Source organism: Stegostoma tigrinum, chromosome 25 (assembly GCF_030684315.1).
Source record: "Stegostoma tigrinum isolate sSteTig4 chromosome 25, sSteTig4.hap1, whole genome shotgun sequence".
Taxonomy (NCBI): Eukaryota; Metazoa; Chordata; class Chondrichthyes; order Orectolobiformes; family Stegostomatidae; genus Stegostoma; species Stegostoma tigrinum.
The window spans coordinates 35954562-35971943 of NC_081378.1; the positions used below are offsets into that span (position 1 = coordinate 35954562).

General features: G+C 38.4%; 1 protein-coding gene across 12 annotated transcripts in view; it reads left to right on the forward strand.

Moving 5' to 3' along the window:
* The window catches only part of anks1b (ankyrin repeat and sterile alpha motif domain containing 1B), a 766097-nt gene that overhangs the window by 283646 nt on the left and 465069 nt on the right, over positions 1–17382 (forward strand). Inside the window, exon 1 of one of the 12 annotated variants that reach the window (XM_048554445.2) lies at positions 4897–4953. The exons of the other annotated variants lie outside the window; for them this stretch is intronic. Within the exon in view, the coding sequence (XP_048410402.2) occupies positions 4912–4953 (42 nt within the window). The 5' untranslated portion in view covers positions 4897–4911. Of the gene's footprint in view, positions 1–4896; positions 4954–17382 lie in introns of those variants that run through there. 12 annotated transcript variants of the gene reach the window in all.

Sequence of the window (17382 nt, forward strand, 5' to 3'; positions counted from 1 at the left end):
TCTCTGGCATGGCACAGGTACTCCTAAACATGATTGTTTCCTGATGCCAGTCTAGCATTCCTGGACTCTGTGCTAATAATGGGATGTCAAGCTTGCCTGCTAGCCAATTTGCTCGTTTGAAATTAAGAATAGGATTGCAAGGTCAATACAACTCAACTGTGGTTGTGACCAGGAATTCACCTGGCATCAGCTGCATGTAGTTTAAAATAAAACTCACTACAATGTGTACAGCTTAGTTTAACCCAATATTGACTTTTTGAACAATTTGCTTCTGACAGTATTTTCATGTAACTGTATTCTACTGACTATTTTTGTATGGTTTACTGCGTAAGATTCCGATTTAATAAAGCAAATTTAATGCATTATCTCACCAGCTACGATAAAAATTACAATCTGCTCTTTTCCATTTCACAGTGTATATATAATTTTAATATTTATGATTATTTGCAGTACTGAAGTAAGAAAAACAGAATAGTTCATATTTAGATATTAACAGTGTGTGCAATAATGTATTTTGGAATAATTTCCCTGATATTGATTCCCCAACATGTGGGGTTTTGGAATAATGGTGAATGGGAAACATTGAAATTCACTTTTTAACCAGAGGATGTGTAAAATCATTACATTTGTATTTCAGTGGAATCTTGCCCAGTACCTTGGACTTCTAAGCAATATTATGTCTGAGTTGTGATTTCTATAAACTGCAGCTGGAAATACGCAGTTGGTAGTCCTAACCCATTTAATTATTTATGGAGAGATAGTAAGAAATGCAGATGCGCTGGAGTCAGTGATAACACCGTGGAGAGCTGGATGAACACAGCAGGCCAGGCAGCATCAAAGCAGGAATGTTGTATCAGTGATAATGGGAACTGCAGATGCTGGAGGATCCAAGATAATGAAATGTGAGGCTGGATGAACACAGCAGGCCCAGCAACATCTCAGGAGCACAAAAGCTGACGTTTCAGGCCTAGACCCTTCTGATGAAGGGTCTAGGCCTGAATCGTCAGCTTTTGTGCTCCTGAGATGCTGCTGGGCCTGCTGTGTTCATCCAGCCTCACATTTCATTATAAAGCAGGAATGTTGATGTTTTGGGTCAGGTCCCTTCTTCAGAAACTTGAAGACCAAGTGTTGTTGCACTTCATAAGAATAATGCGCTGTAAATCAAACCCTTTATCATCTCAAATGTCAATGATTTTACAAAGTATAAAGAATTCCCTATTTACTTGACACTCACACCTGGTAGGTTAATACAAGGCACAAACCAGGTGCTTGGATTGAGCAACAGTTACTACTTATTACAAGTTATAAGGCTGTAGCGACAGGTCTAATTATAAACTGTTCGCATATAAAACTGCCAACTGAAACTCCAATTTCCTTATAAACTCTCTCTTATGTACAAATAAACCAACACATAAGGTAAAATACATTATTAGACAGAAGTTCAAAACTGGAGTGACGGATAAATAGTCTTTGTTCCCAAACTGAATGGCGGAGACGATCTTTATGATTCTTCTGCTGATCAGGACGCTGCTTCACTCATTGTCCTCTGGATGTTTGGTGAGAGATACAAAATGACTTATCAGATAAAAATCATGGCTGTCAACAACTGTTGCTGGGAAGATAAACTGATTTTCTTCAGGCTTTCCAATGAGTTTTGACTGCAGAGAGCAGACAGACTGTTCGTGAGATGGGGATGAACTGAACATTTGCCTCTCTCCAAGTTGCTCCCAGCTCCAAGCTGATTAATGACGTGACACAAGTCTGAGATTTTGGCTGATAAAAGGTTTTTGGCTTTGATAGGCTGTCACTAGTCCATAGGCCAGTCAACCACATCCATACATCCCTTCAGGCGCAAATCATCTGCAGCTCAACCTTCAATTACTGATGGTAATTGGTCCCACGATGTCAGCAATGGGTGTCAGATTACTTGCTTTCAAAATCATGCAGCCACGCTTTCAAATGCTGGTTTTAAAGCAGCTGTTTCCCATTTTAGCCCCCAGTTTTCTAAAGTAGAAACTATAAAAACATAAACTTTACACTGTGTATTGTGCCCCAGAAGTTGTCTCACCGAAGCCTTGAATGATTTCAGCAAGACCTTTTTAACTCTTAGGTTGCATTGCTTGCAGTAAAAACTAGCATACAATTTCCTACCTAGCTTTCTATTGCCACCAAACGTGTATACTTTACTCTTTGACCCCTCATCTAAACCATCGATCTAGATGTAAATAGCTGAGGCTTTGTGAAATCCTGCTCGTTAAAACCTGCCAAAACAAAAATATCCTGTTAATTCCCACTTGCTGTTAACTGTTTATTGAGCTAATCTAACATATTACCCAACAATCACATGAGTTCGATCCTTGTACAACCACTTCTTGTTTGACAAGTTATTGAATGTGTTTTGGAAATATTAACTCCAGAAATCAAATATGTAGTTATGCTATCATCTGTATTATTAAAGCAAAAACAAATATGTTTACAAACAAGTGTTCCATTAAGCTTCAAAATTATTGAACTGAATTAGTGAAATACATCTGTCACGGAGAAACCTAAGTATGATGCTAAGGAAAATGTCACAAGCTGCAGTAGAACATGCCCTCCTAAGCTTAGAGTGAGAAACACATTTTGAAGCCAAGGGAACTTTATGTAGCTGTGTGGTGTACATTTTGTAGGAATAGTTAATGTTTTCAGTTGGGTTGTCATTAGATCGTTCACTAATAGTCCTTGTTGAAATTGATAAAGATTTTCTTAAAAAATGCAATTACTACTTTAACATCTTGCACATTACCAATCATGGGTCTGTTTTGTGGATATGTCCTCCTCCTTCACCTCCATTTCTCTCTTCTCCCCATTATCATCCACTTCCCATACTTTGAGACCATAGTAGCGCTAATACCACTCTACTTCTGAGGGGAAATAAGCCACTCTACTGCAGTTCCTAGTTTTGTCATGTGTTTCCATGCACCATCAAATACCTCTTGCAAACTTGATAAGTGACATTATATATAAGCTATGATTTACTGGCAGTACAGAAGGGGCCTCAAAAGGTTCTGTTTCTGAATCAACAGAACGTGATTTCCCCTCCCCCGTAGGGTTTTCACATTTCCTCCATAGTCTCCCTGCTTCAGTTAGAAGACCCACATTAAGCTAATGTCATTATCCTTAATTGCGAGTTTGCACCTTATCTCTCCTTCTGTAGTTTTATGTCTATAAATTGTCTGTACTTGGATACCAGATTATGAGGAAGTAATGTCCATAAGATGCCAATACTGCCACTTGGATTTTCCAGTCTTGCGAACCCTACAGTTTTAGATACTTGAATTGTACTGTTCTAATCTTTCATATATTGTAACAGTGACCTTAAGTTTATCACATTAAGAAAAAAACACAAGAGTCAATAGTTTACTGGTCTTTGAAGACAGTTAGCATATAGTGCTAAAAGCAAATTTTAACAGCTTCCACACTGGCATCAGCAGGATTCACTGTGAGTTTGCTAATTTTGAAAAGCTGCTGCAATTAACCATTTTGCAGCTGTCAAGTTTTCAGTGGCTATATTTAAATGTAGCTAATTGTGCTGGTGATTTCAGTTTATAATCGCAATAAGCTCTTTGTTCATTCTAATGATTATTATCTTTGAATGAGAATAAAGGATCTAAAACTTAATAGTTAAAAGATCCAGATCAATCAAAGATGGGAGAAAAATATTAGTGCCCAAAAGATGGGAAAAATAGATGAATACCGATAGCTTTGATATGGAGTTAGCAACAGCAGCACAAGGAATAAAGCTGAGTGGTCATTTCATTGCTGAAATATTTATGATCCTATTTGAATATACATGGATAGACAAAAGCCCTGCAGTGAAATAAATTATCATAACTGCTGGTCTACCTCTGCGTAATTTAAGATCGTTCTCCTATTGGCACAGTTTGAGACATAGCAACATAGTATAAAAATAAGTTATGATGCATAAACAGACATCTATCGTGTCATAAAATAAATTGTAGTGTATAGACGTAAGACACATTTAGAGGTTACTTCTTATTACATTAATATTCATAGCTTCGTTTAGATCTAATATATATTGTGATTTGCCAAGTTGAGATTTCAGATTCTGTCAGTGAGAAATTATTTCATGTTGGGTATGAAATCTCCTGAAGATGTGATTTCCTTGACCAAAACAACCTAAAAGAAAAACTAGGAAATGGTCACAAAGGAATTTGGGCAGCAGTTTCTAGCCAATACGTTATTATTTGCAGTAAGAATTAAGTACCGATTACACCTCCATCTATTCAAACTGACGTGTATACTATGCTGCCAAATGCAAAAGAGATTAAATTGCTTTTGCATTAGCTACTGTTGAAATTAATTTTTTCAAAACTTGCCATGTAATTAGTCAGAAAGGGGGGGAAAGATAAATCAAAATAGTTATTTGAGCTGCTGTTTTGTAAGAGCAGTTTCCAAGTATGATAAAATGTAGCCAGTTTTTTGGAATTGTTTGTATGTTATTTTTAACAAATTGAAAGTTCTTCGGAATATTTATGAAACTCTACTGGTCAACCTCTAATTCACACCAAGTCCCTTTTACTCGACCTATTTTACCTGCCTACATATATGCGTACACACTCACACTTGAGTCAACGACGTAGGCAGCTGTTCTGGAAATCTCCCCCAGCTTCATTTCTCTCCCCCTGTACTTGCTTATTACATTTTGTAAAAGTTTCATCTTGGATTGAGCTTTTGGTGATTAGTCCTTGTGTAGCTTGTGAAATTTTATTTGACACTTCCCGTGTGAAATGCTTTGCAACATTTTACTACATTGCAATGATGCGGAAAAGCAAGTTCCTCTAGTAATCAAACAGTCAAATGACTTTCAGTGAGGAAAAATTATCTTGAGGTGAAGGCCAGAGGCATTTCATGTCAAGCAACCATAGGAAAAGGGGGATATCCGTTTTTACTGTAAGTTTTTTTTTCTGTTTGACAATAGTCTCTTTGCACTGTGATTTAATTTTCCCATAGAAATTTCCCCTCTGCACGTGCAGTTAAGTTCTGTTATTAGTTTGTACTTGCATTTGCATTTGCAAAGTATTTTTCTAAAGCTGCTGATAGCATTGAAGAATAACTAGTGGGCAAGCTCAACATAGACCGCAGTGAAATCTGGAAAATTCTTGTTGCATTCTTTGGAATTAGTTTGTCTGTCTAATATTGTAGAATGTATCTATGATGAGTTAAAACACTGACCTTGGTACTTTGTGGATATTATGTTGCTGATGCACACATAATGCATGTTAGATAGTGAAAATAATCTTATTTCTCCCACTCCTGAAAGTCTGATATCACTGGGATCATTTTAAAAGGTATAACCAAAAGTTTTGATGTATAATTCATAAGGATGTAAACAATAATGATGCTTCAGAACTCATTGTTCAACAGTTGCAAATAAATAATATCAGGAAGTAAGTTATACAATATTGTTAAAACAAGGTCTCGGATAACTTTTCCTTAATTGGCTTGTGAATGCAGTTTGCATTATTACTGATCAGACTGGAAACCTGAAGAAATTAACTCAGAGGGAACAGTATTTAGATTATTAAAATTGGAATTAACATACGTAATCCAAGTAAACAAAGTAATAGGATTTGTAATTTAATATGCAAATTAACAAGTTTATTGCAGTTAATGCTGCTGAACTAATAGAAGTTATTTCTCAGTTGTATTAATACAATACTTGAAGCGACTCTTTCACTGTCCCTCAGCTCTGTACAATGCAGCTATAAATAAAATTTGGGTGCTGCGCGACTCTCCCTTCCAAGAAGTTTGCTTGTTGACTGGAAAAAAGCATGAAGGTCAGCAATGGCTACTTGCAAGAGTTAGCGTGAATTGAACCTCTTTGTTTGTTTTTCCCAGTTATTTAGTCCATAGTCTATGAGCTGCAACAATCTGTTAATTTGTATTTCCCAATAAGAAATATCAGGGTTTTTTTTCCTGCTCAAATGTAATGTGATCATGAGCACCTCAGGGCATATAAGGTGAGGTTTGGCGAAGCATCAACTCCCACAGCTCAATGCCAGGGGAAACAACATCTGAAGAAGGGTCCTGACCTGAAAAATCGGCTTTCCTGCTCCTCTGATGCTGCTTGGCCTGCTGTGTTCATCCAGCCCCACACCTTGTTACCTCAGGCTCCAGCATCGGCAATTCTTACTATCTCTGAGAGAAAATCTGAGCCCTGATGCTTCTCCTGTTTCCAGGCTCCGTACCACTCTCTAAACCATCAATTAGTTAACCCTGGTCTTCGCATTGATTAGAGATAATAGGAACTGCTGATGTTAGAGTCTGAGATAATGCAGTGTGGAGCTGGATGAATACAGCAGGCCATGCAGCACCAGAGGAGCAGGCAAGTTGATGTTTTGGGTCTGGACCCTTCTTCAGAAAGGACATTTATTAGCCTCTGAGAATAGGGAACAATATTCCTTTTGGGGTTGAACAATGTCAGAGAGGTTTAGCAAAGCTTGTTGGATTTTGAGCTCCATGCTTCTGTTTGTAAAGCCATCAACAGGCCAGGTTTCTGTATGATTTGCTCAACAGCCATGGCTTAGTCAGACAGTTACGTACAACTTGGTTGTTCTGGCCATATATAATATCATACAACAACAACATCCAAAAGATTTGAAGCACTGCAAATTTATAATCCTGTATTTGAATGAAAATATCTTGAACTATCAGTGACTTATTCTATTGTTGCTTGACTTCTTGTTTCACTTCCAAGTTTAACATTGGCAAAATTTTCCAGTAATTAGTGTAATAATCTACTTTGAAAAATGTATATTTTCAATCCTCACAAAGGGGCTTTGAAAACCAAAAAATAAACTTTGCTACTGAGTGATAAATATTTTCACATTTAGTTTGAAATAACTGCACTTATAAATATCCAACATGCAACAAATAATAGGGGAACAAAATACTGTGGATGTTGGAAATAAAGTGCTAAATATATTTCTTCCTCTTAGGGCTACTGTATGGTTTTCAACTGCCTCACCTTCATTGCCACTAACTCTTTGCTGGGATATAATTACATAGTAGCATCATTTTCTGTAATTTTGTTGATACGTATGGTATAGTTAAAATGAGCATTTTTTCCACATCATCATCTCTAATGTTACTCCTGTAAGCACGGTCTCTGCCACTGCCTCCACTTACTCTAGTGTTTGAACAAACCTTCCATAACATTGGCACTGGACATACACCCCATCCTCACCACCTCCCTGTTTGCCATTTGGCTGGTTACTGTTATTTTGATCATTTTCCTTGCAGCTGCAGCAAATGTGGCATTTTACATTCACTTTGCACAACCTTATCCAACGTTAATCATCTCAGCAGTTATCAGCATTAGATTCACTGCTGGGTGCCTGTTCTTTCCTTAAAATGTCCTCACTACGTTCAGTACTCAATATTGCCCCACCTCCCACCAATCACCTAACTCCCTCTTTACCTCACTGTGGACACCATTGCTGTTCTCCTTTTATTATTCATTCATGAGGTGTGACCGTCATTGACAAAGTAGCATTTATCCCTCATTGCCCTGGAGGAGGAGTTGGTATGCATTATCTTGAACTGCTCCATTCCAGTTATTTTGCTGCATCCTCACTACTGTTTGGAAGAGAGGTCAGGCTAATTTTGTTTTAGTGATTTTGATGCCATTTAATGTTCTAGCTACACTCAAGACAGTTACCTGGCTTCTTGTGACTCTTCCTTGAACTTAAACTTGGTGACAATATCAGTGGCAGTGCTGCAGGATGCTGGACGAACTGTGAGAGGCAGAGTGAGTTATCCATTGATCTCTCCGATGGAATAATCTCAAGCCGGAAAGTGGAATAAGATTTTTTAAAAAATCCTCCAGATAACAGCGACCAAGGTGGGTAGGATTGTAAAACCTGTAACTAAAGAAATCTGTTAAAGGTGATTGTGATAATAGCTACAAAGGATTGTAATCAGTGCAGACTATTAGATGGACAACAACACAGACTCTGCAAACTTAGTTCTGCAGATGCACATATGCAAGTGGAATGATGGCCATTTCCTTAAATTCAGGCAGCTGCTTCATCTTGGCTGGTGCAGCCTCTCGTGTGAATTCTCTACTGATGGCTGAGAGAAGCTTTGGCCTGCAAACAGCTCCTATTAATGACCATGTTTGCAGGGGCCTGGGCAACTTTCAAACACAGCTGTGTACATGCCGTCTCTCACTCATTTGCATCTGGCATGAACATGACTATGTTACAGACGACCTATGAAACATTATCTGCTTGTTTTCTGCTTGTTCTTTCTTGCAAATGTATTTTACTTATCGCAGAATGAAAGCTGGTTGCAAAACAGGGGAAAACTTACGACAGCATTAGTGCCTTGTCTCACTGAAAGGTATGGTGGCTGAATGTTTACGTTGGCGCATCTTTTCTCTTAAGGAAGGCCCTCATTTGCTTATCTGATGTCATTGAACCTGTTCCCCATTTGCTGTCAGCGATGATGGGAACTCGGGTGATGGTCCCCTCCACTATATCCCACGTGCAGGCTTGCTGTGATGCGGTGTCTCCCAGACCTTACTCAGTGTATGATGGGTGTGGTTTATCTAGCTGCTGACTCGCTCATGGAGAATATGTTTCTGGTATTTGGGCAGATTATTTTGCTGGCTGTGCTGGGTAGTTCACTTTGGAAGGACCTAAAGCTGGATAGCTGATTGTTGCCCTGAGTGAGCTGATAGAATCTTGAATAGGCGCATTGGTATTCTGTCACAAACTCCAGATTGCATGCTGGCAACTGCATTGAGTCCCTGCCACTCCTCAGAATATGCCTGTTTCAATACTGCATCCCATGCCTTCTTACTTTCTTTAGTTAGCCAACGTGCTGTGTTAGGATGCTCAACAGTGACACCCAACACTTAAAATGCATGATGCATTCTTTTAACATTAACTGGCTCTGCCCAAAATCTGTCTATAGTAAATGTCTCCCCTCTGATGTTCTGACCTGTTTATTTCACCATCCCTTGCTTTTTGGCCAAATGCAATTCAGAATTCCCTTCATGTGATTTGGACTTAAACATCGAATGTTTCTGTTACAGCAAGGTCAGTGGGAACCACTGAACGTCTGGTTCCCTTTCCTATGGTCCAGCAATCCATATGCCTTTTGAAAAGGAGGATACATGTTTTTCTTAAATCATGAATGTATGGATTATTTGAAGAACAGCAACAAGCTTTTTGGAAGTTTAAATAAAGAGGGTTATTCATTCATTCATACATTCCCTCTGAAAATCTTAATGCTGCATCACACACTCATCTAGTCTCATGGAAAGTAAATTTTAAAAAGAATAGTCCACAAATGATAAACCAGAGGAATCATTCAAAAATGATGTGAATAGCTCATGTTTTCCAACGCAGTAGGGCTAAGGAGGGCAATGTTTTTTGTCCCAAAATGTGGGCTGGAGGAAGTCCAATTTTTATTCTTGTGCATTATTCTTTCAAAGAAATGGGCTGCTTGCAGGTCATAAACTTAGTTATTTGTAATCTTTTTACTGGGAGGTTGATTTTGATGTTTTGGTGGACTTGAAAAGGAGCAACTTGGAGACTTTGTAATATTAGAATCTCCAGTTAATAAGACATTGGTGTTCCTATCTTTCTCGCTGCCATGTAATGTGTCTTTGCAGACAGCAGTTTAAGCAGGCGTGTTAGTCTCCCTTTTTATTCTTTACCATACAACTCCTTAAAGCTCCCCTTTCCAAATACATTGCTGGGCTTGAGTTGAAGACACAGACCTAGGGGTGGCTGAGATAATCATCATTGTTGTTTCAAAACAATCCCTTCAAGTCAGGAGATATCTTTTGGATTGTCTCAAGTTGGACAGTGACACACCCCTGGGTCTAAAATGTTCCTTTTATCCTTCTGAGACAGCATGGCAGTTTTGGATCCAGAGGACAAGACAAATGATGTATACCATTCATTGTTGATTTTTGAAAGAAAGATCCCATCCAGTAGATTCCATATTGAAGCCATTTAATGTTTTAACATTTATAAATAGAGCATGCTTTTACTGGTGATGGTTCAAATGTTTGATGTTAAAATACTGTTGCTTCAAAGGTATAATGCAGTCAAAAAGATGTGTACATACAACTGTTCGAATATGATCTTCATTGCCTGCCTATTTGGAAAGGTTGCTGCTAGCTGTATTCGGAGATGCCATGCCATAATAGGCTGTGCTTGATTCTTTTCTGAGGCTTAGTTTATGAGTAAGCAAGAACAATTCTCATAAATAGTTGGAATGCTTCAGGAATCAATAGTTTAAACTGGGTAATCAATTAATTAACTAAAATACAGAATGGTTGGGCATTTTCCCTTCAACAGCATGTACTTTTACATTGATTTGTACATGCTAGAAAAATGAATAAATGCACAATACCTGGGAAATGATAATAAATGACAGCACTTTCATAAGTGATTTTTTTAGATCACAGTTGATGATCGTATATTGTGCATATAGATTACTTTCAGTAGAATTTTAAATACCTTCTATAGTAAGCTCTGCTCAGCCACTCATTCAGAATTGACACTTAATTAACTTGTTAAATTACAGGAAACACCATGTATTGTAATAGGCACATTTATTAGCCGTTCAAATTATTGGTATGAAATGAGTTGAAATTCCAAACTTATAATCTTTTTCCATAATGACAAAATGCTTGAACAGACTTCAGACTATTTTCAGATTGATATTATAAAACATGCTGGAAATGAATAGATGTTATGGCAACTAGCCAACAATCTAATGTGTCCAATATTTATCAAAGTGAAGCTTATGAGGAATCTGATTTTCTTTTCCCTTATGAATAATATTTATTGTAAACTAGGAATGGTCTGTGTCAAATAGACAATGTGCAGTTTGATGGTGTTGGAACAATTATTGTCACAATCTTTGATGCTAAGATTTCAGAAAGATGAATCTGCAAAATCACACAGAAATAAATAGTTTGAGTGAATTACAGTGTGACTTCAGAGCAGGAATGTGAATTGATACACCACCTTTAACAGTCAAATGCTTCCATAGGAGCTATTAGAGGGAGGAAAGAAACAGGTTCTTTCCAAGATCCCACAATGAGTGAGTTGGTTTGGGATTGGTATGCAAGGGAAGGATGAATCTCGTGCAAACGTAATGATGTCATGGAGCTGTACATCATTGACAATAAATACCAAATCATGTTGGAACATTCTGGAATAAATTGGACTTGAAGACACAAGAGAGTGAAGAGCTCTGGAAGAAACACAGATCATCTGAACTTGAATGTATGAAGGAGCTAGAATAGTCATGAATGTAATTTTAAGATAAGAGCTCGGTCTCTCTCTGATTATCATATGTTGTAGTATTTCGCATTAATGTCTATTAAATAGAGTTAGCCTGAATATGGTCAGTCATTGCCTTCTCTGAAAAGCCTAAACCCATTCTGTGGTATCAAGCCACAGGATCAGGAACAATAACTGAAAGGTATTTTCAGATTCAGAAAAGATTTCTTCTTCAGAAGATAAAATTGGAAGCAGTTGTTTGGAGGGAACAGGTCATTGGGTTATAGTTCCAAAGAGTAATGTGATGCAATGGAGGGAGCAGGTAAGGAAGTTAAGTGTTTTGAAGGAAACAACAGGTTTTAAATTCAAAGTGCTGGATTCAAGGGACTCAGCATAGCTCAACAAATATGCTGGTTAGATGACATAGTAGAGATTTTAATGACTTGCTGAGAGGTTCAGGTCCAGCAAAGGCATTGGACATCTGTATGACAGTAGTTGAAGTTAAGATAGGGGATAGGGTTAGGAAATGGATAAGGGTCATTAATTGGGAAGGGTTTGAATGACAGTTTTGGTTTGGAATAGAATGCCGAGTGCAATCTGAGCTTAAGTGAGGAGGTCAGTAATGGCTTGGGAAGCGAAGTGCAGAGTTTTTGTCATGAGTTGATAGCGTGTCTTTTTATGGTGTTCAGTTCAAGAAAATTCAGACTCATCAATGTCCGGCCCATTGAAATTTGGGCAGAAGAAGAGTTTTTAGTGATTTGTACTTGGACAATAAACTGCCAAATTAGGATATGTTTTCTTAAAATTCCATCAAGTATTTGGGGATTTTCTTTGATCAGACACATGACTTGAATGGAATTTTGGGAGCTGAACCAGACTTGTTTATGTTGATGAGAACTTAATTGTACAGCCAAGAAATTAAAACTTCATTGAGTTTATAGCCAAGGTTATCAATGACTTCATCTCATTGCACAGTAGTTTCATGTTAAAATATGTAGCGCATTTAACAGTTTGTGTGTGAAATGACTGAACTGCCAAAGAGTTATGACCGTGTGAAAAGTACCAAAAATACATGGTCAGTGTTAGCACAAAATGCATTTTTAACACAGCGGTGTGCTTTAATTAAAATCCCAGACACTACATTTTCCTCTTCAGTGATTGTTTCTTAAAATATTGGAGAAAAATCACTGTATTTTGTTTCGGTTGCACTATAAGAATAAAAAAAAGCTTTTTTTTGTTGCATTCGATGAGTTTGAAAAAGTATACGAGAATTCTGCTTAGTTTCAAATCTGATTGCAAGCTTAAAACAGGTAACTGTGTGCATTACTGATTGGGAGATATTTGAAGATGAATGAAGATATATTGCAGCTTGGGGGTAGCAAGAACTTGAGATTGAATAATTTTTAGGGGTTGGATGTAACTGCTTTATAAATTTAGTAAGAACATAAGACATAGGAGTGGAGTACATTCGCCATGCTCTGCCTGTCAGTTAGACCGTGACTGATACTTTGCTTTGATTCCCAATATTTCAAGATCCATCCGAATCTTGTATTTTTCAATGTGATCATTTAAACTTCTAAACTTCAGACCTGTAGCCACAATTTGCTCAGCCTCACATAATGGTGTGAACCTCTCATCCCATGCACCGAATGTGGTGAATCTTCACTGTGCTGCCTCCAACGCTGTATATCTTTACTTAAATGAGGAGACCCAAACTGTATGCACAGTATTCCAGTAGTGATCTCATTGTATAATGTTCTTGTAATCAGATCCCTCACTAACATACATGTACCTTCCTAATAGCTTGCAGTTGATGTATGCTCACTTTGTGTTTCTTATACAAGGAGTCAGAGTTTTCTTTGAATATCACCTTTTAAAAGTATTGCATCATTCAAGCATTTTTTTCCCCATTTTACCAAAGTAAATCACCTCATTTTCCAAAGTATGTACTATCTACTGCACTACTGCTTGCTCATGTAACAGGTACCTTTGCAGCTTCTTTGTGTCCTTCTCACGGCTAGTATGGAACTTTGTATCATCAGCAAAAATGGATATTTTATCTTAGCCCTTTCCTCTAAATCATTCCCATACATTATAGGTTGGTGAGGCCACCGTACTGATCTTTGAGCTACTCCATTTTTGTTCACCCTTCCTTTTGCGTTGTGCTCATAAAGCAATCAACTGTCCAGTTTCTCCCAAACTTGAGTTTACTAGGATGACTAACCTCATCCCACCTCCTTGACCTGTCCGTCTTCCCTGGACTGACCTATCCCCTCCCTACCTCCCCACCTATACTCTCCTCTCCACCTATCTTCTTTTCTCTCCATCTTCGGTCCGTCTCCCCCTCTCTCCCTATTTATTCCAGAACCCTCACCCCATCCCCCTCTCTAATGAAGGGTCTAGGCCCGAAACGTCAGCTTTTGTGCTCCTGAGATGCTGCTTGGCCTGCTGTGTTCATCCAGCCTCACACTTTATTATCTTGGATTCTCCAGCATCTGCAGTTCCCATTATCACATCTCTTATTCATTAGTTCCTTTTTATCTACTTTGTTAATTGCATTCTAAAAAACCACTAACAAAGCTGTCAGACACCATGTTCCCTTTCACAAAACCATGCAGTGCAAACATTGCATTTATGACAGGGAAAAGACATCTCCAACAAGGAAGAACTTCAACTCCAAAGACATCCAAAGAAGTTGGACACTAACTAGGACAAAATATCCTACTTGACTGACATCCCATTCACCACCTTCAACATTTTATTTCTTCACCATTGATACAAATATATTAGCAGCTTTACCATCTACTGAAGTATTGTTCGGTTAGCTCTGTTAGCTGGACAGCTGGTTTACAATGCAGAATAATGCCAACAGCGTAGGTTCAATTCCTGCATTGACTGATGTTTTCATGGAGGTCCTTTCCTCTCAACCCCTTCCCTCACCTGAAGCATGTCAAGCATTAGGTTAAACTTACCACCAGTGTCTGTAATGGCAGAGGAACCCTTTACCATTGCAAAATACACTGTTGTAACTCAGAAGCTCCTTTGACCTATATCCTTTCAAATATATGATCTATATCACAGCAAGGACAAGAGCAGCAGATGCATGTTCAAAAGCCATCCTGACACGGAACTGCATTGTGGTTCCTTCGCTATTACTGCACCCTCCTTGAGCTGTATGTTTCCCTCCACCTCAAGCATTGCAGTAGTTCAAGAAGACAGCTAGTTACCCCTCCTGCAGGGCAATTAAGGAACAGGGGCATAAATGTTAGCTGGCCAGTGATGCCTGTATCCCATGAGTTCTCCCAGTGTCTGCATGGGTTTTCTCTGGGTGCTCCGGTTTCCTCCTGCCATCCAAAGATGTGCAGGTTAGGTGGATTGGCCATGCTAAAATGCCCATCGTGTCCAGGGATGTTTAGGTTAGGTAGGCTAGACATGGGAAATGTAGGGGAATGGGTCTGCGTGGGATCATCTTTGGAGCGGCGGTGTGGACTTGTTGGGCCGAATGGCCTGTTTCCACACTGTTGGGTTTCAATGATTCTAATTTAGAAACTGTAAATATGTTGTGTTGTTGCACATTGAGAATGAAAGACAAAACACAGTATTCAGGTGTGAGCTGTGGATTGGAGGATGGGATATAACTAGACCCTGCAGTGCTAAGTATTTCAGTTCTGATTTTAAAGTAATTTATTCTGTATTTTTCTTTAAGTTATATGTTTTATGAAATTGGGGAACAGAGAAGTAGAATTAATAGCACAATGCAAACAGTAGTGCTGCAGCACCCTTGGTGCTAGCAGTCTAGGTTTACATACAGAAATGCAAGGTTTTTTAGATATTTGGATATAACATCTGCAACTGGGGAAAAAAAAAGCATTAACAGATGGTGTGATGCTGAGAAATAATGACATATGGTTCCAACAAAATGTTTAAAGAGACTATTTTTCTCACCCGCCACTACACCCCCCGAAAAATATTTTTGTGAATAATAGAGAAAAAGCAGGAAATGGCACATGAATAAATTGGTACATCTTGATATGTTGAAACAAGAAGTCATGCCTAATAGGAAAAGGTTATAGATGAAAAAGAAGAATGTTGGATTCCTTGATGAATACACATGGTTAAAATACTTACATGCACTTAGGTAGTTGAGTGTATCCATGTTTTATTGAAGCTACTTTTGTGACCTAGATCTCTTTATATGGGTCGTAAATAATGGCCAAAGGATGTCAACATTCATTAAAATGTCTTCTCCTCTTCACTGCACAACAGTTAAACAAAATTTGTTCAAGATTGATTGTGTACGCAATTTATAGTTGTCAGTATTTAGTTGTTAAATTCCTATGTGCTGGAAGCAGTAGTGCATCAACGAACAGATCACCAACAGACATTGATTATCAAATCAGAGAGAGTTGCAATAGCAACCAGAGGCCTTCCAGCTCATTGTTAATGATCCAGCTCTTTGAAACCAACATTGTGCTTAGCCGCCACATCGTCACATTTTCTTCAGCACCTTGTACGTTTGTCATAGCCCGAGTTATCTGTCCACCCACTGGAATTTGTGGAATTTATTTTTAGGAGGAACATTGCCTGCTTTTGGCATTCGAAAGATTTGGTTTCCTCTGTGACACCCTACTTGAACATTCCAGATCCTGATAATTCACTGGAGGAGACTAACTCTCCACATTTCACTACTTAGCTTTACCAATGGCTTTCAATCAGTGTCTTCAAATTCTTGACCAACTCAGTGGAAGAATCATTTTTCTCTACCTATTCTGACAAAAGCATTCATTATCTTGAAACCTCTATTAGGTCAGTTCATAATTCGGTGTGCTGTGTAATTGAACACTTTTTCATCATCACTAATGTGCCAAATTCATGGTAACATTCTGGCAAATAAATATGTTCTCTTGTTTTGAATTTGCAGATGATTTTTTTATTTGTGAGGTCTCTTTAAATTTTTTGCATGCCGCACAGTTGGGATGGTTGAAAGGGGCTGATATGGGTGCTGCCTTTGCAGTCTTTTGCAGAGATAACATTAGAACTTAATAAGTGACAGGCCAGGACTCAGCTGGAGCACTGCGCACAATTTTAGGCACCACACTTCAGGAAACATGTACAGACATTTATTGTGTGTAGCTCTCATTGCTGCACTATATTAGGAAGGATGTGAAGGCTTTGGAAAGGATGCAGAAGAGATTTACTAGGATGTTGCCCAGATAGGAGTGTTTTAGCTAGAAGGAGAGACTGGACAGATTTAGATTGTTTGTACTAGAGCATCAGAAGTATAAAAGTTATGAGAGGCAATAATGGAGTGGATAGTCAGAATCTTCTTCTAAGATATTGATTTAAAATCATGAATACTTTATCAAAAACTGACCTTGGTGAATAACATTGCAGATAACCATGTATTGTGAAAAAGCGAAGTTTTTTTTATTACCTGTTACTGGGCCACTTTACCCCTCAATGTAATAGTCTGCCATCTTAAGCTTCCTCTGGCATGCTCCATTCACGGAAAGTTTATATGTCCATCTGCAATACTTCATCTACCTTCTGTGTTAACATTAACAAATAATTTGATCAAGTTAGCCAGACATTATCTACCTGCAACCAAAACACATCCAAATGAAAAATATCGTAGATGCTGGAAATCAATAAAAATAAAACAGGCAATGCTGAAAAGTACTCAGCATTTGGTCGGGCTGCATTTGCAGAGAGAAACAGAGTTAACATTTGGCTGGATGTCATCTGAATTGAGAAAAGTTAGCGGGTGCATGGGAAGATGGTGGTGGTTGTTGGATATCAGCCACCTCAGCTCCAGGACATCTCTGCAGGAGTTCCTCAGCCTAGTGTCCTAAGCCCAACCATCTTCAGTTGTTTCATCATCAATGATCTTCCCTCTGTCATTAGGTCATAAGAAGGGATGCTTGCCAATGATTTCACAATGTTCAACACCATTCACAACTCCTCAGATACTGAAGCGGTACTTGTTCGATTGCAACAGTATCCAGTCTTGGGCTGACAAGTGGTACACAAATGCCAGCCAAAGACCACCTCCAACAAGAGACAACTTCAA